Source organism: Chrysemys picta, chromosome 13, assembly GCF_011386835.1.
Source record: "Chrysemys picta bellii isolate R12L10 chromosome 13, ASM1138683v2, whole genome shotgun sequence".
In the NCBI taxonomy this organism is placed as follows: domain Eukaryota; kingdom Metazoa; phylum Chordata; order Testudines; family Emydidae; genus Chrysemys; species Chrysemys picta.
Window position 1 is genome coordinate 21,132,605 of NC_088803.1, and position 21,927 is coordinate 21,154,531.

The following is a 21,927-nucleotide window of genomic DNA, read 5'->3' on the forward strand; positions in this document are numbered from 1 at the left end:
AATATCTTTATTAATGATCTGGAGGATGGTGTGGACTGCACTCTCAGCAAGTTTGCAGATGACACTAAACTAGGAGGCGTGGTAGATACACTAGAGGGTAGGGATCGGATACAGAGGGACCTAGACAAATTAGAGGATTGGGCCGAAAAAAGCCTGATGAGGTTCAACAAGGACAAGTGCAGAGTCCTGCACTTAGGACGGAAGAATCCCATGCACTGCTACAGACTAGGGACCGAATGGCTAGGTAGCAGTTCTGCTGAAAAGGACCTAGGGGTCACAGTGGACGAGAAGCTGGATATGAGTCAACAGTGTGCTCTTGTTGACAAGAAGGCTAACGGCATTTTGGGCTGTATAAGTAGGGGCATTGCCAGCAGATCGAGGAACGTGATAGTTCCCCTTTATTCGACATTGGTGAGGCCTCATCTGGAATACTGTGTCCAGTTTTGGGCCCCACACTACAAGAAGGATGTGGAAAAATTGGAAAGAGTCCAGCGGAGGGCAACAAAAATGATTAGGGGTCTGGAGCACATGACTTATGAGGAGAGGCTGAGAGAACTGGGATTGTTTAGTCTCCAGAAGAGAAGAATGAGGGGGGATTTGATAGCAGCCTTCAACTACCTGAAGGGGGGTTCCAAAGAGGATGGAGCTCGGCTGTTCTCAGTGGTGGCAGATGACAGAACAAGGAGCAATGGTCTCAAGTTGCGGTGGGGGAAGTCCAGGTTGGATATTAGGAAAAACTATTTCACTAGGAGGGTGGTGAAACACTGGAATGCATTACCTAGGGAGGTGGTGGAATCTCCTTCCTTGGAGGTTTTTAAGGCCCGGCTTGACAAAGCCCTGGCTGGGATGATTTAGCTGGGAATTGGTCCTGCTTTGAGCAGGGGGTTGGACTAGATGACCTCTTGAGGTCCCTTCCAACTCTGATATTCTATGATTCTATGACTCTTGGGATCCCAAAAGGTAAACATTGTTTTAATGAGTTTGTGTGTCATTTCCACTAATTAACCCCAAAGGTGGCTAGGAGCCAAGTCCCATTGGTCATTAAAGTAAGTTCATATACTCATGTAGAATCCATCCATGAATCCTTTGGAGTCAGCTTCTCTTGGAGGTAAGTGAAGAACTTACTGAGCTCAGATGACCAATATGAGAATTGATATTTCTCTTACACTTATTCTCTTATGCTTCTTGGTCACAACTCTCCTCTGACCTATACTAGTAACTCCTTGGGTTTCAGTGGATTTATTCCTGATTAACACCACTGTACATGAGAGGTGTCTTGGGCCCTTCTTCTGTATATTTCTCTTAATGATACTGAAAATCACTTAGACATATAAGACATATTGCACAGAAACCCAGAGAGAGCATGATTCAGATAGTCTTATTCAAGTACATTAGAAATTGCAAGTAGTCCCCCATGATTTCAAGGAGAGTAAAAATGGAGTAGGTTTCTATTCAGTCTGAGTAATGATGAGGAACCAGAGACAGAATTCAGAATACAGCCATGTGCTGTTCAGTCAGTAGAAGAAGGCTATAGAATTGGATGTTTAAAGGATTTAGACACTTGTAAAGGCATTTATTGGAACTTTCACAATGATCTCAGTGCCTAAAAATCATTAATTTCAACATATGTTAGGCACCTAGATGGTTTTGAAAATCCTAGTAGGCACTTAAATATATTTAAGTACCTGGTCCAAAGTAACTCCCCAAGGCCAGATTCTGGTATCAGTTGCTGTGTGGTATCAGTACGCAGTAACTCAGTAGAAGTCAATGGAGTTTTGAGGATTGATGTGAGCACAACTAAGGGCAGACACTGATTCTAAATTGACTGAGATTTAGGTGAAGTCACTCTCTGAAGTGGGAACAGCAGACAGAGTGTCCTGGGGTATCCAGTCTACAGGTCCAGAATGAATTTGAAAGGCTCACACTGAGGGGGCAAAAACAACTACAACCCCCCCCCCATATTTTACATGTAAACTGATCAAATGTTATCTGAAGTCACTAGATTGGATTCAGATTTCAGTGAGAATGAGAAAAATCAAGAGTGTGGACTCACATGGTCAGTCTTTTCGGTATTGTCTCTATAAATACTGGATCATTTGAAAACCTTTTTTATAAACTACAGGCTGGCAAAAAAGTGCTAGAGAGGTAATTCCATTCTCACTCACCCTGGTGTAAATCATGACGAACTCCACTTCAGGTAATGGGGCTCCTTCTCCTCTCCTTCACACTGGTAGAAATCAGGGATAATTCCAGTGCAGTGAGTGAAGTCACAACAGTCTAAAATTGGCATAAATAAGAGAGAAGGGTAAGGCTGACTATTTTCAAAGAAAACTAAAGTTTATTTAAGTGACTTTGACAAAAAGAAAATAATTCTTAATTTGCCAAGTGATTAATTGAATGGGCATAATTTTTTTATCTATAATTTTATTTACTACCTTTTCTTTTTATTATTATTTTTCCATTGTAATGATTACAAACAATATTACTTAGTGATAAATATCCTGATAACCGACTCTCCAGGTAATAGTGTCAATTTGACTGTAATATACGTTGTGAATGACGTGGCATATGAACCATTGGAAATTAATTTTTAATAAGAATGAAGATAGCGTATGAACAAATAGGGTTTGATCCAAAGCCTATTGTCATCAAAGGACTTTCTATTTGGCCAACAGAGGCAAAAGAATAATTCTACACGGGGGATGATCTTTTAATAGCTATTTCAATTCCAAATTCCTGAGGCAGGATCAAAATCAAGGCCCATCTTTTCGACCTTTGTGACACATAAACCAAGGACTTCATTTTGCTTTTCCAAGTACGTTACTCAAAGCATAAGAACTTCTACTAATGTAATACAATGTCATGTCCTCTCTCTCTCTGTCTCTCTTTATTTATCTAGCTATGTTAGGTAGAATATTGTTCTATGTATGCCTGTAGATTCACCCACTTATTAATTTATCACTAATCTATCTTTCAATTAGGATTGTCAAGTGATTAAAAAAAATAATCGTGATCGATCGTGCAATTTAAACAAAATTATCATGATTAATCGTACTGTTAAACAACAATAGAATACCATTTACTTAAATATTTTTGGATGTAATCTACATTTTCTAATATACTGATTTCAAGTACAATACAGAATACAAAATGTACAGTGCTCACTTTATATTTATTTTATTACAAATATTTGTGCTGTAAAAAGCAAAAGAAATAATAATTTTCAATTCACCTCATTCAAGTACTGTAGTGCAATCTCTTTATCATGGAAGTTTAAATTACAAATGTTGAATTATGTACAAAAAATAACTGTATTCAAAAATAAAACAATGTAAAACTTTACAGCCTACAAGTCCATTCAGTCCTACTTCTTGTTCAGGCAATCGTTCTGAAGAACAAGTTTGTTTACATTTGCAGGAGATAATGCTGCCAGCTTCTTATTACAAAGTCACCTAAAAATGAGAACAGGCATTCTCAAGACACAGTGGTAGCTGGCATCACAAGATATTTATATGACAGATGCGCTAAAGATTCATATGTTACCTCATGCTTCAACCACCATTCCAGAGGCCATGCGTTCAGGCTGATGACAGGTTCTGCTCAATAACGAGCCAAAGCAGTGCGGACCAACATTATTCATTTTCATCATCTGAGTCAGATGCCACCAACAGAAGGTTGATATTCTTTTTTGGTGGTTCAGGTCCTGTAGTTTTTGCATCAGAGTGTTGTTCTTTTAAGATTTCTGAAAGCACGCTCTATACCTTGTCCCTCCCAGATTTTGGAAGGTGCTTCAGATTCTTAAACCTTGGGTCAAGTGCTGTAGCTATCTTTAGAAATCTCATATTTGTACCTTTTTTTGCGTTTTGTCAAAGCTGCAGTGGAAGTGTTCTTCAAACAAACAACATGTGCTGGGTCATCATCTGAGACTTCTGTAACATGAAATATATGGCAGAATGCGGGTTCAACAGAGCAGGAGACATACAATTCTCACCCAAGGAGTTCAGTCACAAATTTAATTCATGCATTATTTTTTTAACTAGCGTCATCAGCATCTCCTCTGGAACAATGGTCAAAGCATGAAGGGACATACGAATGTTTAGCATATCAGGCACGTAAATACCTTGCAATGGCAGCTACAAAAGTGCCATACAAACACCTGTTCTCACTTTCGGGTGACACGGTAAATAAGAAGCAGGCAGCATTATCTCCTGTAAATGTAAAGAAATTTGTTTGTCTTAGCAATTGACTGAACAAGAATTAGGACTGGGTGGACTTGTAGGCTCCAAAGTTTTACTTTGGTTTGTTTTTCAGTGCAATTATTTTACAAAAAAGTCACCATTTGTAAGATTCACTTTAATGATAGAGATTCTACTACAGTACGTGTATGAAGTGAACTGAAATATACTATTTCTTTTTCCATTTTTACAGTGCAAATATTTATAATCAAAATAATAATATAAAGTGAGCAGTGTACACTTTGTATTCTGTGTTGCAATTGAAATCAATGCATTTGAAATTGTACAAAACATCCAAAAATATTTAATAAATTTCAATTGGTATTCTATTGTTTAACAGTGCAATTAAAACTGTGATTAATCGCGACTATTTTTTTTAAATGAGATTACTTTTTTGAATTAATTGTGTGAGTTAACTGTGATTAATCAACAGCCCTACTTTCAATATAATACATCTATAATATCTCTCTCGGCAGATAGATGGATAGATAAATTACAATGATGGTATAATATTTTGTTAAACTTGGGAAGAATATTATCTTTTTATTTATTATTACTGTTACTGATTCATTTCCTTCTTCCTTATTGTATAGCTGGGTGGGGATTGCTTAGAACTATCAGATCCAGACGCAAAAAAACTAGGAAATACTGGATTAAAAGCCACCCCTATGTGCAGAACGAATAGCAAATATGGCAGGCGACCAGCTTGGCTTAACAGTGAAATCTTCGGTGAGCTTAAACGCATAAAGGAAGCCTACAAGAAGTGTAAATTTGGACAGATGACTAGGGAGGAGTATAAAAATATTGCTAGAGCATGCAGGGGTGTAATCAGGAAAGCCAAGGCACAATTGGAGTTGCATCTAGCAAGGGATGTGAAGGGTAACAAGAAGGGTTTCTACAGATATGTTAGCAACAAGAAGAAGGTCAAGGAAAGTGTGGGACCTTTACTGAATGGGGGAGGCAACGTAGTGACAGATGATGTGGAAAAAGCTGAAGTACTCAATATTTTTTTGCCTTGGTCTTCACAGACAAGGTCAGCTCCCAGAGTGCTGCACTGGGTAACACAGTATGGGGAGGAGGTGAGCAGCCCTCAGTGGTGAAAGAACAGATTAAGGACTATTTAGAAAAGCTGAACATGCTCAAGTCCAAGGGTCCAGATCTAATTCATCCAAGGGTGCTAAGGGAGTTGCCTGATGTGATTGCAAAGCCATTGGCCATTATCTTTGAAAATTCATGGTGATCAGGGGAGGCCCTGGATGATTGGAAAAAGGCAAATATAGTGCCCATCTTTTAGAAAAATGGAAGAAAGAGAACCCGGGGAACTAGAAACGGGCCAGCCTCACTTCAGTCCCCAGCAAAATCATGGAGCAAGTCCTCAAGGAATCCATTTTGAGGAGAGGAAGGTGATCAGGAACAGTCAATACACCCCTGATTACACCCCTGCATGCTCTAGCAATATTTTTATACTCCTCCCTAGTCATCTGTCCAGATACACTAGAGGGTAGGGATCGGATACAGAGGGACCTAGACAAATTAGAGGATTGGGCCAAAAAAAACCTGATGAGGTTCAACAAGGACAAGTGCAGAGTCCTGCACTTAGGACGGAAGAATCCCATGCACTGCTACAGACTAGGGACCGAATGGCTAGGTAGCAGTTCTGCAGAAAAGGACCTAGGGGTCACAGTGGATGAGAAGCTGGATGTGAGTCAACAGTGTGCTCTTGTTGACAAGAAGGCTAACGGCATTTTGGGCTGTATAAGTAGGGGCATTGCCAGCAGATCGAGGAACGTGATCGTTCCCCTTTATTCAACATTGGTGAGGCCTCATCTGGAATACTGTGTTCAGTTTTGGTCCCCACACTACAAGAAGGATGTGGAAAAATTGGAAAGAGTCCAGCGGAGGGCAACAAAAATGATTAGGGGTCTGGAGCACATGACTTATGAGGAGAGGCTGAGGGAACTGGGATTGTTTAGTCTCCAGAAGAGAAGAATGAGGGGGATTTGATAGCAGCCTTCAACTACCTGAAGGGGGGTTCCAAATAGGATGGAGCTCGGCTGTTCTCAGTGGTGGCAGATGACAGAACAAGGAGCAATGGTCTCAAGTTGCAGTGGGGGAGGTCCAGGTTGGATATCAGGAAAAACTATTTCACTAGGAGGGTGGTGAAACACTGGAATGCGTTACCTAGGGAGGTGGTGGAGTCTCCTTCCTTGGAGGTTTTTAAGGCCCGGCTTGACAAAGCCCTGGCTGGGATGATTTAGCTGGGAATTGGTCCTGCTTTGAGCAGGGAGTTGGACTAGATGACCTCTTGAGGTCCCTTCCAACTCTGATATTCTATGATTCTATTCTATGATTCTATGAATAATGGATTCACCAAGGGCAAGTCATGCCTGACCAACCTGATTGCCTTCTACGATGAGATAAATGGCTCTGTGGATATGAGGAAAGTGGTGGTTGTGATATATCATGACTTTAGCAAAGCTTTTGATACGTTCTCCCAGAGTATTCTTGCCAGCAAGTTAAAGAAGTATGGATTGGATGAACGGACTATAAGGTGGATAGAAAGCTGGCTAGATTGTCAGGCTCAACAGGTAGTGTTCAACAGCTTGACGTCTAGTTGGCAGACGGTATCAAGTGGAGCACCCCAGGAGTCGGTCCTGGCACCGGCTTGGTTCAACATCTTTATTAATTATCTGGATGACGGGATTTATTGCACCCTCAGCGAGTTCACAGATGACACTAAGCTGGAGGGAGAGATAGATACGCTGGAGGGTAGATAGGGTCCAGAGTGACCTAGACAAATTGGACGATTGGTTCAAAAGAATTTTGATGAGGTTCAACACGAACAAGTGCAGAGTCCTGCACTTAGGCAGGAAGAATCCCATGTACAGCTACAGACTAGGGACCGAGTGACTAGGTAGCAGTTCTGCAGAAAAGGACCTGCGGATTACAGTGGATGAGAAGCTGGATATGAGTCAGCACTGTGCCCTTGTTACCAAGAAGGCCAATGGCATATTGGGATGTATTAGTAGGAGCATTGCCAGCAGATTGAGGGAAGTGATTATTCCGCTCTATTCGGCACTGGTGGGGCCACACCTAGAGTATTGTGTCCAGTTTTGGTACTCCCCCACTACAGAAGGGAAGTGGACAAATTGGAGAGAATCCAGTGGAGGGCAACTAAAATTATTAGGGGGCTGGAGCATATGACTTACGAGGGGAGGCTGAGGGAACTGGGGTTATTTAGTCTGCAGAAGAGGAGAGTGAGATAGCAGTCTTCAACTACCTGAAAGGGGGTTTCAAAGAGGATGAAGTTAGGCTGTTTTCAGTGGTGGCAGATGACAGAAGAAGGAGCAATGGTCTCAATTTGCAGTTGGGGAGGTCTAGCTTGGATATTAGGAAACACTATTTCACTAGGAAGGTGGTGAAGCACTGGAATGGGTTACCTCGGGAGGTGGTGGAAGCTCCATCCTTAGAGGTTTCTAAGGCCTGTCTTGAAAAAGCCCTGGTTGGGATAATTTAGTTGGTATTGGTCCTGCTTTGAGCAGGGGGTTGGACTAGATGACCTCCTGGGGTCTTTTCCAACCCTAATAGTCTATGATTCTATGAAAAGCCAGTAGGGTGGATAGAGAAAAATAGATTCCTGAGGTAACATAAATCCACGTCCATGCAGTTTACTCTCTTTCTGAGGTGCATAGTCTTAATCTGTCACATAAAAGAGTGGGGCTACAGTACTTCTTCATGGGCATTAAAGAATGCAGAGCAATATTTGTAAATGGGCTAGTAGGTGTTTACCATGATATGTCTCACAAAAATTCCCAAAGCACTGCACAGTTGTGCACTGTTCTGTGTGAGATTCTGACAGATCATAGAATCATAGAATCATAGAATCATAGAATATCAGAGTTGGAAGGGACCTCAAGAGGTCATCTAGTCCAACCCCCTGCTCAAAGCAGGACTAATTCCCAGCTAAATCATCCCAGCCAGGGCTTTGTCAAGCCGGGCCTTAAAAACCTCCAAGGAAGGAGATTCCACCACCTCCCTAGGTAATGCATTCCAGTGTTTCACCACCCTCCTAGTGAAATAGTTTTTCCTGATATCCAACCTGGACTTCCCCCACCGCAACTTGAGACCATTGCTCCTTGTTCTGTCATCTGCCACCACTGAGAACAGCCGAGCTCCATCCTCTTTGGAACCCCCCTTCAGGTAGTTGAAGGCTGCTATCAAATCCCCCCTCATTCTTCTCTTCTGGAGACTAAACAATCCCAGTTCTCTCAGCCTCTCCTCATAAGTCATATGCTCCAGACCCCTAATCATTTTTGTTGCCCTCCACTGGACTCTTTCCAATTTTTCCACATCCTTCTTGTAGTGTGGGGCCCAAAACTGGACACAGTATTCCAGATGAGGCCTCACCAATGTCGAATAAAGGGGAACGATCACGTTCCTCGATCTGCTGGCAATGCCCCTACTTATACAGCCCAAAATGCCGTTAACCTTCTTGGCAACAAGAGCACACTGTTGACTCATATCCAGCTTCTCGTCCACTGTGACCCCTAGGTCCTTTTCAGCAGAACTGCTACCTAGCCATTCGGTCCCTAGTCTGTAGCAGTGCATGCGATTCTTCCGTCCTAAGTGCAGGACTCTGCACTTGTCCTTGTTGAACCTCATCAGGTTTTTTTCGGCCCAATCCTCTAATTTGTCTAGGTCCCTCTGTATCCGATCCCTACCCTCTAGTGTATCTACCACGCCTCCTAGTTTAGTGTCATCTGCAAACTTGCTGAGAGTGCAGTCCACACCATCCTCCAGATCATTAATAAAGATATTAAACAAAACCGGCCCCAGGACCGACCCTTGGGGCACTCCACTTGAAACCGGCTGCCAACTAGACATGGAGCCATTGATCACTACCCGTTGAGCCCGACGATCTAGCCAGCTTTCTGTCCACCTTACAGTCCACTCATCCAGCCCATACTTCTTTAACTTTGTGGCAAGAATACTGTGGGAGACAGTATCAAAAGCTTTGCTAAAGTCAAGAAATAACACATCCACTGCTTTCCCCTCATCCACAGAGCCAGTTATCTCCTCATAGAAGGCAATTAGGTTAGTCAGGCACGACTTCCCCTTCGTGAATCCATGCTGACTGTTCCTGATCACTTTCCTTTCCTCTAAATGTTTCATAATTGATTCCTTGAGGACCTGCTCCATAATTTTTCCAGGGACTGAGGTGAGGCTGACTGGCCTGTAGTTCCCCGGATCCTCCTTCTTCCCTTTTTTAAAGATGGGCACTACATTAGCCTTTTTCCAGTCATCTGGGACCTCCCCCGATCGCCATGAGTTTTCAAAAATAATGGCTAATGGCTCTGCAATCTCACCCGCCAACTCCTTTAGCACCCTCGGATGCAGCGCATCCGGCCCCATGGACTTGTGCACGTCCAGTTTTTCTAAATAGTCCCGAACCACTTCTTTCTCCACAGAGGGCTGGTCACCTTCTCCCCATGCTGTACTGCCCAGTGCAGCAATCTGGGAGCTGACCTTGTGCGTGAAGACAGAGGCAAAAAAATCATTGAGTACATTAGCTTTTTCCACATCCTCGGTCACTAGGTTGCCTCGCTCATTCAGTAAGGGGCCCACACTTTCCTTGATTTTCTTCTTGTTGCTAACATACCTGAAGAAACCCTTCTTGTTACTCTTAACATCTCTTGCTAACTGCAACTCCAAGTGTGATTTGGCCTTCCTGATTTCACTCCTGCACGCCTGAGCAATATTTTTATACTCCTCCCTGGTCATTTGTCCAATCTTCCACTTCTTATAAGCCTCTTTTTTGCGTTTAAGATCAGCAAGGATTTCACTGTTTAGCCAAGCTGGTCGCCTGCCATATTTACTATTCTTTCTACACATCGGGATGGTTTGTTCCTGCAACCTCAATAAGGATTCTTTAAAATACAGCCAGCTCTCCTGGACCCCTTTGCCCTTCATGTTATTCTCCCAGGGGATCCTGCCCATCTGTTCCCTGAGGGAGTCAAAGTCTGCTTTTCTGAAGTCCAGGGTCCATATTCTGCTGCTCTCCTTTCTTCCTTGTGTCAGGATCCTGAACTCGACCATCTCATGGTCACTGCCTCCCAGGTTCCCATCCACTTTTGCTTCCCCTACTAGTTCTTCCCTGTCACCTTCTATCCCAAATATCCTCTTCTGGTTGATCACATGTACAGTCCATTTTGTGTCTGACCCTGTTCCTGTGGAAGTCAATGGGAGTTCAGACATTGACTTCAATTTGTGGTAGTTTGTGAAGCCCAGCTGACCACGGCACAATAGAACCATGGAGGAGCCTGCCGAGCCCAGCTGCCCCGGCACTGCCTGGTCAATAGCAATTAGATCCAGAGGCAGGAGACTGGCTATACTGTGCTTGGGAGATGATGTGCATGGGACAGAGCTCTAGCCTGCTGATCAGAATTTTCTCTGGCTCCAGTATGAGTGCCCAGAACTGCTCTTTTCCTCCTTTTCACAGCCACACAGAACAAGCCAGAATCCAGTTTTGTCTCACCCAAAGGTTGACTGCTCAGACCCTCAACTGACATAATGACATCAATAGTGAGGTACCCATTTTCACAAGCTGAGGACCTGGCCCATGGCTCCCATATTTACACTGGCATGCAGGGAACAGTGTCATAACATCCGAAGGGCTATTTACATGAGTAAGGACTACAAAGCTGAAGGGAGGATTTGCAGAATAAGGCACCTAGAGAGTTTTTAAAGAATTAGATGCCCAGTTCCCTTTGTGATATGTACCTCACACTCTTGGGCTCTTTGAAAAGCCCAATCTCAGGGCTAATCTACACTAGGAATGCTGCAGCGATGCAGCTCCACCAATGCAGCTGCACTGCTGTAGCGCATCTGGTGAAGATGCTCTACACCAACGTGAGCGAGTTTTCCCATTGGCATAATATCTGCACCTCTGCAAGAGGCGGTAGCTAAGTTGGCTGGAGAAGCTTTCCCACCAACATAACGCTGTCCACACCTGCACTTAAGTCAGTGTAATTACATCGCTTGGGAATGGTCGCTTATCTGCACTCCTGAGCTATGTAAGATATACTAATATAAGTGGTAGTGCATACAAGCCCCCAGTCTGTAACAGCCGTGGTCATATTAGGTGTAGTTTGGCCCTCAAAATCTAACCAATATCAATAGGAACTTAGGGTTCCAAGTAGCTAATGGATTAAGCCCTAAATAAGGGTGCAGGTCTACCTGTGTTTGTTCTAGATAGAGAAATAAGATTATTAGAGAGAGAGATTCAAATAGTAATATAAAGATATAGATCTAACTATCTATCTATCTATGATCAATTAGAAATATATATTCCCAAATAAATGTGTAGTTGATGGATAAAAATGATCACACACACTCTTTGACAAAAACAACAAGGTGTCTGGGGTCACCTTAAAGACTAACAGATTTATTTGAGCATAAGCTTTCATGGGTAAAAAACCACACTTCAAAAATCCACAAAAGCTTATGCCCAAATAAATCTGTTAGTCTTTAAGGTGCCACCAGACTCCTTATTGTTTTTGTGGATACAGACTAACACGGCTACCCCCTGATACTTGACTCTTTGACAAGACTGGTTTATAAAAATCTCTTCCAGATGAAACACACTGAGGAAATATAATGAGCATGTGGAATCACACGACTGTCACAGAATTCATCCTTGTGGGGTTTTCCAATCACCCCAACTTGCAGGTTCCGTTGTTCCTGATCTTCCTTGGTGTTTATACCATAACCCTGACAGGAAACATGCTCATTATCCTGGTGACATCAATTGACCCCTCTCTCCATAGCCCCATGTACTTCTTCCTCCGGAACTTGGCCACCTTAGAGATCGGCTTCACTTTGGTCATCGTCCCGAAGATGCTTGTCAATCTCTTGGTGGAAAATAAAATCATTTCCTTTGCCGGCTGTGCATCTCAGCTCTATTTCTTTTCCTTCTTTGGGACAGCTGAGTGCTGCCTTTTGACCGATATGGCCTATGACCGCTATGTGGCCATATGCAACCCGCTTCACTACCCAGACATCATGAATAGAAGGGCTTGTTTCCAGTTGGCTGGACTCTCATGCTTCTCTGGATTTCCAGTGGCCACTGTGCAAATGATGTGGATATTCAGTCTGCCATTCTGTGGGCCAAATCAAGTCAACCACTTCTTCTGTGATGCCCCTCCCATACTGGAGCTGGCCTGTTCCAACACCTATCTCTTTGAAATCAAGGCCCTCATAGCTACTGTGCTTTTCATCATCGTCCCATTCCTGCTGATCCTGGTTTCCTACATGCGGATCATCACCACCATCCTGAGGATGCCCTCAGAAGAGGGCAGACACAAAGCCTTCTCCACCTGCTCCTCCCACCTGGTGGTAGTGACTCTCTTCTATGGCACGGCCAGCTCGACCTACTTCCGACCCAAATCCAACTACTCCCCAGACACCAAGAAGCTCATCTCTCTCTCCTACACGGTGATCACTCCCATGTTAAACCCCATCATCTACAGCCTGAGGAACAAAGAGGTGAAAAGCGCCTTGAGGAGAACATTGGGCAGGAAACTCTTTTCAGAGAAAATGTAATTACTTCAGGCCTAGAACTCCATTCTGTTCATGGGGCTGGTTCTCCTCTTATTTACCCAAGTAACTGCCTTGGAGTCAACGGGCCGAATCCCTTCTCTGTCGTACTGGTAAAAATCAGAACTGGCACCTCCCAAAATAAATTCATCTTTTCTGAAACTAGTGTAGGGGAGAAGAGAATCAGCTTTTGATTCAGGAGGGGTGATTGTTACCTGAAATTCTGATGGGCTTGAATGAATCCTGTAAACTGTACGTGGTTTAAGTTCATTAAAATGCCAAGAATATTATTTTGTTCTATTCCTTTTTATGTGTGCTTATTTTGTTTGCTTAGACTCTTCTCTTAAGAGCTTCTCTTCACCAGCAAATTTTACCAGAGCGGAGTACTAGGTCTGCTGTAATTAAGTCTGAGAAGACTTATCTGTTTAATCATTATTCTAAGTACTATAAATCTGTGTTCACTTACATTGATTTTGAGTTAGGTTTGTCTCATGATGATTAAGGTTATTTTTACCTGTAACTCTGATGTATTTTAATGAATCCTGCAGACTGTACCTGGTTTATGTTCAGTAAAATACTGAGAGTATAATTTTGTTCTGTTCATTTTTGTTTTGACTCTCTTCTTCTTGTTTCTTCAATAGAATGTTCTCTTTTTGGAGTAAAAAATTGAAGATATGAAATGTCAGCTAATAATCAATAAATTAAAATATTTGGAAATGCTGCCAAGACGCCTCATGGGAATATTTAACAGAAACAAATATCTGATAGAATGGACAGCTGCTTCTATAGGCTGTTATTCGAATCATAGAAGGGGTCTGACCCAAAGCTCAAGGGGGTCATTTAATTGACTTCTTTGGGGTTTGGAATAAGCCAAGGAAGAAAAATCCCTATTAGTGACACCAAATCAATGTAGTGCTTGTTTCTTCTGAGGTCTTGATCATTCAGAACTGCCATAGGATTCAAGGGGCATGAGGTGATTTGGGACTGTCACTCTTGATCCCAAATAATTAGTGATGATTAAAGTTAACATAAAGATTCTAGTCCTGATACTACTTTATACCGCTGTCACTCCATTAACTTTAATAAAGCAATGCTTCGTTCACATGGGTATGACTGAGAAAAAAGTCATGGCTCATATGGGGAGTAATTAAAATTTATCCTAAATTACCTTTTTTCCCCCGGTAAAACTGTAACAAAGGGAAATTCACTTCCACATAGAAACACAGATTTTAAACTCAGATAAGCCGATTCTCATTTCTTCTTCTTCTTCTTCTTCTTCCCTCCTGGACCTTATGATATCTTTACCTTAAATCATCATTTCCAACCCTTTGCATCCCTATATGCAACCCCCACAGCAAGTGACTACTACAACTCCCCACCCCTCAGCATTTAAAATACAACTGGAAAAATGTAGCATTTAAGAGCATTTGAACCCCTTTCTCAAGAAATAGCTTTTCTGCTGTGCCATTGGAAACCCCGGTAATTCATGATAGCCAGCTTGAGAGGCTGTTAGGACTTTATTTCAGAATATTTTTTTAATTGCACATATACATGGTTATATAAAAGTTCTATAAATAGGATTGCATCCCTCTCCCTGTACTTATTGTATGTCACCTATCTTCTGAGATTGTAACCTGTGTGGGGAATGGTTTGTACAGCATGTAGCACAAAGAACCTGGTCTCTGGGCACCATAGTAATATTCATGAATTAATATTAAACGTCAGATCATTTCTCCTTCCTATTATTTCACTGCGGTTTAGATTTTCTTTCTTTATTTATTTCTTTCACAAAAATATGTGAAGTGATTTAAGTAAACTGAATGTCATGCAGTTGGCATGAAGTGTCAAACAGTGTAGTGCACTTAGACCTAACCCTGTATTTGTATCATTATGAAAAGCATTCCAATGTCCTTATATTTCATAACTCAGGATTTCAGCTGGTATCATCAAGACAGACATGGGAAAGTAATTCCAACTTCCTTTGGACATCAGTGTGTATCACCCAACTCTTCTTTTTCTGGGTGGACTGAAGAGAATCTGAGTGATTGGAACTCTTCCAATGGAGATTAAACTCTCCCAAGAGAGATTAAAGCTGGAAATGTAATTTTAATCAATACCAATCACCTTACATTAAAATGGGAATGATATTTATTTATCTAGTATTTATTTGTAATTATATTACATATCTAAGTTTGTACTGGTGCACCTACCTACAGGGGTTTGTGGATAGATAGATAGATAGATAGATAGATAGATAGATAGATAGATAGATAGATAGATAGATAGATAGATAGATAGATAGATAGATAGATAGATAGATTTGTAGCCTGTCCAGAAAGTGTCCGGGTGACTTTCTTCAATAAATGCCATCAATTAGAAATAATGCAGAGAGCCCTGCTTGGTAACAATGCTTATTCTCTCTGATGACATAGACTCATAAACTTTAAGGTCAGAATGAACCAATATGATCATCTAGTCTGACCTCCTGCACAATGCAGGACGCAGAATCTCATCCATGCACTCCCGCAACAAACCCCTTTCCTATGTCTGAACCATTGAAGTCCTCTAATCATTGTTTAAAGACTTCAAGGTGCAGAGAATCCTCCAGCAAGTGACCTGTGCCCCATGCTACAGAGGAAAGCAAAAAAAAAAAAAAAAACAACCCAGGGCCTCTGCTAATCTGTCCTGGATGAAAATTCCTTCCCGACCCCAAATATGGCAATCAGCTAAACCCTGATCATGTGGACAAGACTCACCATCAGAACACCCAGGAGAGAATTCTCTGTAGTAACTCAGATACCACCCCATCTAACATCCCATCACAGGCCATTGGGCATATTTTCTGCTAATAGTCAAAGATCTATTAATTGCCAAAATTAGGCTATCCCATCATACCATCCCCTCCATAAACTTATCAAGCTTAGTCTTGAAGCCAGATATGTCTTTTGCCCCCATTGCTCCCCTTGGAAGGCTTTTCCAGAACTTCACTCCTCTGATGCTTAGAAACCTTTGTCTAATTTCAAGTTTAAACTTCCTGATGGCCAGTTTATATCCATTTGTTCTTGTGTCCACATTGGTACTGAGCTTAAATAATTCCTCTCCCTCCCTCGTATTTATCCCTCTGATATATTTATAGAGAGCAATTATATCTCCCCTCAGCCTTCTTTTGGTTAGGCTAAACAAGCCGAGCTCTTTGAGTCTCCTTTCATAAGACAGGTTTTCCATTCCTCAGATCATCCTAGTAGCCCTTCTCTGTACCTGTTCCAGTTTGAATTCATCCTTCTTAAACATGGGAGACCAGAACTGCACACAGTATAGTTCAGTAAAAGTGAGTAATGAACAATTTTTGCTGCATCAAGTTTTGGGTGCCCAATTTCTGGCATTTTGAAGAGGCTTGTTTTTCAGAGGGTATGCAGGTGCTTAGCCCTTACTGAAAATCAGGGACTTTCTGTGGCACCTCAAGTGAGACATTCAATCTTTGGGGGCTCCAAAAACTAGTTATTTTTGGAAACATAGGCCTATCTTACCAAATCCATTTATTTAATCACCAAACCATTATTCCCTCTCACTCCAATAGGAGATAAAGAGAGGTGGATGAAAAATGAAAAATAAAACACTTTTTACAATCCAAGTTATTTTCATTTTGAATTATTCAAAATGGAATTAAAAATAAAATAAACCAAAAACAGATTTTCTTCATTACGTTTTTTTTTCAAAACTTTTCTTTAAAATTAATTTACAAGGCAATGCTATTATTGTGAAGGTAATAAGGTAAGGATTTGGTAAGATACATTTTTGAGGGTGCTACACTTTAAGAAATACGTGGACAAATTGGAGATACTCCAGAGGAAAGCAACAAAAATGAACAAAGGTTTAGAAAACCTGACCTCTTTGCCAGAGGATATTGTGAAGGCCAAGACTATAACTGGGTTGAAAAAAAGGACTAGATAATTTCATGGGCAGGGATGGTGTCCCTAGGCTCTGTTTGCCAGAAGCTGGGAATGGGCAATAGGGGATGGATCACTTGAGGATTACCTATTCTGCTCGTTCTCTCTGGCATTAACCACTGTTGGAAGACATGATACTGGGCTAGATGGACCTTTGGTCACGCCCGGTATGTCCGTTCTTATGTTCTTATGTTTTATGACCTAGGAGGAGAGGTGAAAAAAACTGGTCATGTTTACTCATGAGTAAAGAAGATTGATGGGGTTCTGTAACAGTCATCAAATATATAAAGGGTTGTAATAAAGAGAACAATGATCAATTGTTATCCATGTCCACTGAAGATAGCAGAAGTAATTGACTTAATCCACAGCAAAGGAAATTTAGATTAGCTATTAGGAAAAACTGATAAAAACTGATGATCTTGCCCCAGAATCCTTAGGAACATTATTCACTTCATGGACTCTTCACTGGGAGGGTGGTGAAGCACTGGAATGAGTTACCTAGGGAGGTGGTGGAGTCTCCTTCCAAGGAGGTTTTTAAGGCCTGGCTTGACAAAGCCCTGGCTGGGATGATTTAGTTGGGAATTGGTCCTGCTTTGAGCACGGGGTTGGGCTAGATGACCTCCTGAGGTCCCTTCCAACCCTGATATTCTATGATTCTATGACTCTTGGGATCCCAAAAGGTAAACATCGTTTTAATGAGTTTGTGTGTTATTTCCATGAATTAGCCCCAAAGGTGGCTAGGAGCCAAGTCCCATTGGTCATTAAAGCATGTTCATATACTCATGTAGAATCCATCCATGAATCCTTTGGAGTCAGCTTCCCTTGGAGGTAAGTGAAGAACTTACTGAGCTCAGATGACCAATATGAGAATTGATATTTCTTACACTTATTCTCTTATGCTTCTTGGTCACAACTCTCCTCTGACCTATACTAGTAACTCCTTGGGTTTCAGTGGATTTATTCCTGATTAACACCACTGTACGTGAGAGGTGTCTTGGGTCCTTCTTCTGTATATTTCTCTTAATGATACTGAAAATCACTTAGACATATAAGACATATTGCACAGAAACCCAGAGAGAGCATGATTCAGATAGTCTTATTCAAGTACATTAGAAATTGCAAGTAGTCCCCCATGATTTCAAGGAGAGTAAAAATGGAGTAGGTTTCTATTCAGTCTGAGTAATGATGAGGAACCAGAGACAGAATTCAGAATACAGCCATGTGCTGTTCAGTCAGTAGAAAAAGGCTATAGAATTGGATGTTTAAAGGATTTAGACACCTGTAAAGGCATTTATTGGAACTTTCACAATGATCTCAGTGCCTAAAAATCATTAATTTCAACATATGTTAGGCACCTAGATGGTTTTGAAAATCCCAGTAGGCACTTAAATATATTTAAGTACCTGGTCCAAAGTAACTCCCCAAGGCCAGATTCTGGTATCAGTTGCTGTGTGGTATTAATACGCAGTAACGCAGTAGAAGTCAATGGAGTTTTGAGGATTGATGTGAGCACAACTAGGGGCAGACACTGATTCTAAATTGACGGAGATTTAGGTGAAGTCATTCTCTGAAGTGGGAACAGCAGACAGAGTGTCCTGGGGTATCCAGTCTTCAGGTCCCAGAATGAATTTGAAAGGCTCACACTGAGGGGGCAAAAACAACTACAACCCCCCCCCCCCATATTTTACATGTAAACTGATCAAATGTTATCTGAAGTCACTAGATTGGATTCAGATTTCAGTGAGAATGAGAAAAATCAGGAGTGTGGACTCACATGGTCAGTCTTTTCGGTATTGTCTCTATAAATACTGGATCATTTGAAAACCTTTTTCATATACTCCAGGCTGGCAAAGAAGTGCTAGAGAGGTAATTCCATTCTCACTCACCCTGGTGTAAATCATGACGAACTCCACTTCAGGTAATGGGGCTCCTTCTCCTCTCCTTCACACTAGTGGAAATCAGGGATAATTCCAGTGGAGTGAGTGAAGTCACAACAGTCTAAAACTTTCATAAATAAGAGAGATGGGTAAGGTTGACTATTTTCAAAGAAAATTAAAGTTTATTTAAGTGACTTTGACAAAAAAAATTATTATTTTGCCAAGTGATTAATTGAATGGGCATAATTTTTTTTATCTATAATTTTATTTACTACCTTTTCTTTTTATTACTATTTTTCCATTGTAATGATGACAAACAATACTACTTAGGGATAAATATCCGGATAACTTATTCTCCAGGTAATAACATCAATTTGAATGTAATATACATTGTGAAGGAAGTGGCATATATGCCATTGGAAATTAATTTTTAATTAGAATGAAGATAACATATGAACAAATAGGGTTTGATCCAAAGCCTATTGACATCAAAGGACTTTCTATTTGGCCAACAGAGGCAAAAGAATAATTCTACACGGGGGATGATCTTTTAATAGCTATTTCAATTCCAAATTCCTGAGGCTGGATCAAAAACAAAGGCTCATCTTTTCAACCTTTGTGACACTAACGTAGGACTTCATTTTACTTTTCTAAGAAAGTTACTCAAACCATAAGAACTTCTACTAATGTAACACAATGTCATGTCCTCTGTCTTTCTCTCTGTCTCTATCTATCTAGCTATGTTAGGTAGAATATTGTCCTGTGTATGTCTGTAGATTCAGTGACTTACTAATTTATCAATTAATCTATCTTCCAATTAGGACTGTCAAGCGATTAAAAAAAATATTTGTGATCAATGGCACAATTAAAAAATTAATCACGATTAATTGTACTGTTAAACATTTACACCTCTACCCTGATATAACGCGGTCCTGGGGAGCCAAAAATCCCTACCGCATTATAGCTGAAACTCCTTTATATTGGAGTAGGGGCGGCTGGGTTCCAGCAGTGATTTCAAGGGCCCTGGGCTCCCCACAGCAGCCGGAGCCCCGGCCCCTTTAAATCGCCGGCGTTATAACGGAATAGAGGTGTACTTAAATATTTTTGGATGTGATCTACATTTTCAAATATATTGATTTGAAATACAATACAGAATATAAAATGGACAGTGCTCACTTTATTTTTGATTACAAATATTTGTGCTGTAAAAAGCAAAAGAAATCATAATTTTCAATTCACCTCATTCAAGTACTGTAGTGCAATCTCTTTATCATGGAAGTTTAACTTACAAATGTTGAATTATGTACAAAAAATAACTGCATTCAAAAATAAAACAATGTAAAACTTTAGAGCCTACAAGTCCATTCAGTCCTACTTCTTGTTCAGGCAATCATTCTGAAGAACAAGTTTGTTTACATTTGCAGGAGATAATGCTGCCAGCTTCTTATTTGCAAAGTCACCTAAAAGTGAGAACAGGCATTCTCAAGGCACAGTTGTAGCTGGCATCACAAGATATTTATATGACAGATGCGCTAAAGATTCATATGTCACTTCATGCTTCAACCACCATTCCAGAGGCCATGCATCCAGGCTGATGACAGGTTCTGCTCAATAACGAGCCAAAGCAGTGTGGACCAACATTATTCATTTTCATCATCTGAGTCAGATGCCACCAGCAGAAGGTTGATATTCTTTTTTGGTGTTTCAGGTCCTGTAGTTTCTGCATCAGAGTGTTGTTCTTTTAAGACTTCTGAAAGCACGCTCTACACCTTGTCCCTCACAGATTTTGGAAGGTGCTTCAGATTCTTAAACCTTGGGTCGAGTGCTGTAGCTATCTTTAGAAATCTCACATTGGTACCTTCTTTGCGTTTTGTTAGATCTATAGTGAAAGTGTTCTTCAAACAAACAACATGTGTTGGGTCATCTTCTGAGACTGCTTATAACATAAAATACATGGCAGAATGCAGGTAAAACAGATCAGGAAACATACAATTCTCCCCCAAGGAGTTCAGTCAAAAATTTAATTCACGCATTATTATTTTTAACGAGCGTCATCAGGATGTCCTCTGGAATGGTGGTCAAATCATGATGGAGCATACAAATGTTTAGCGTATCTGGCACGTAAATACCTTGCAATGGCGGCTACAAAAGTGCCATACGAACACCTGTTCTCACGTTCGGGTGACACTGTAAATAAGAAACAGGCAGCATTATCTCCTGTAAATGTAAAGAAACGTGTTTGTCTTAGCAATTGACTGAAGAAGTAGGACTGGGTGGACTTGTAGGCGCCAAAGTTTTACATTGTTTTGTTTTTGAGTGCAATTATTTTACAAAAAAAATCAACATTTGTAAGTTGCACTTTCGAGAAAGAGATTGCACTACAGTACTTGTATGAGGTTAACTGAAAAATACTATTTCTTTTTTCATTTTTATAGTGCAAATATGTGTAATCAAAATAATAATATAAAGTGAGCAGTGTACATTTTGTATTCTGTGTTCCAACAGAAATAAATTTATTTGAAAATGTACAAAACATCCAAAAATATTTAATAAAATTCAATTGGCATTCTATTGTTTAACAGTGCAATTAAAACTGCAATTAATCACGACTAATTTTTTAAATGTGATTACTTTTTTTGAGTTAATTGCGTGAGTTAACTGTGATTAAACAACAGCCCCACATTCAGTATAATATATCTATAATATCTCTCTGGGCAGATAGACGGATAGATAAACTGCTATGATGGTATAATATTTTGTTAAACTTTTAGTTATTATTACTGTTACTGATTTATTTCCTTCTTCCTTATTGTATAGCTGGATCAGGATGGCTTAGAACTATCAGATCGAGATGCAAAAAAACAGGAACTACTGGATCAAAAGCCAATAGGGTGGACAGAGAAAAACAGATTCCTGAGGTAACATAAATACATCTCCAGGCAGTTTACTCTCAGTGTGTGGTGCATGGTCTTTAATCTGGCATGTAAGAGAATGGGGCCCAGTACTTCTTCATGAGCATTAACGAATGCAGAGCAATATTTGTAAATAGGCTAGTAGGTGTTTACCATGATATCTCTCACAAAAAATTCCCAATCACTGCACAGTTGTGCACTGTTCTGTGTGAATTTCTCACAGATATCACCTTCTATCCCAAATGTCCTCTTCTGGTTGATCACGTGTACAGTCCATTTTGTGTCTGACGCTTACAATTATAGCACCTCTTGGACTCCTCTGCTTTACAGGAGATTTGGGATGAATAAAAGGGGAATGGGG

General features: G+C 40.8%; 1 protein-coding gene across 1 annotated transcript; it reads left to right on the forward strand.

Annotated features, from left to right (window-relative positions):
* Nucleotides 1–11,891: 11,891 nt before the first annotated feature.
* Nucleotides 11,892–12,836, forward strand: LOC101934568 (olfactory receptor 10A4-like). Its single transcript, XM_005309010.2, has one exon. It carries the CDS (start codon nucleotides 11,892–11,894, stop codon nucleotides 12,834–12,836), a length of 945 nt encoding a protein of 314 aa, XP_005309067.2.
* Nucleotides 12,837–21,927: the final 9,091 nt, after the last annotated feature.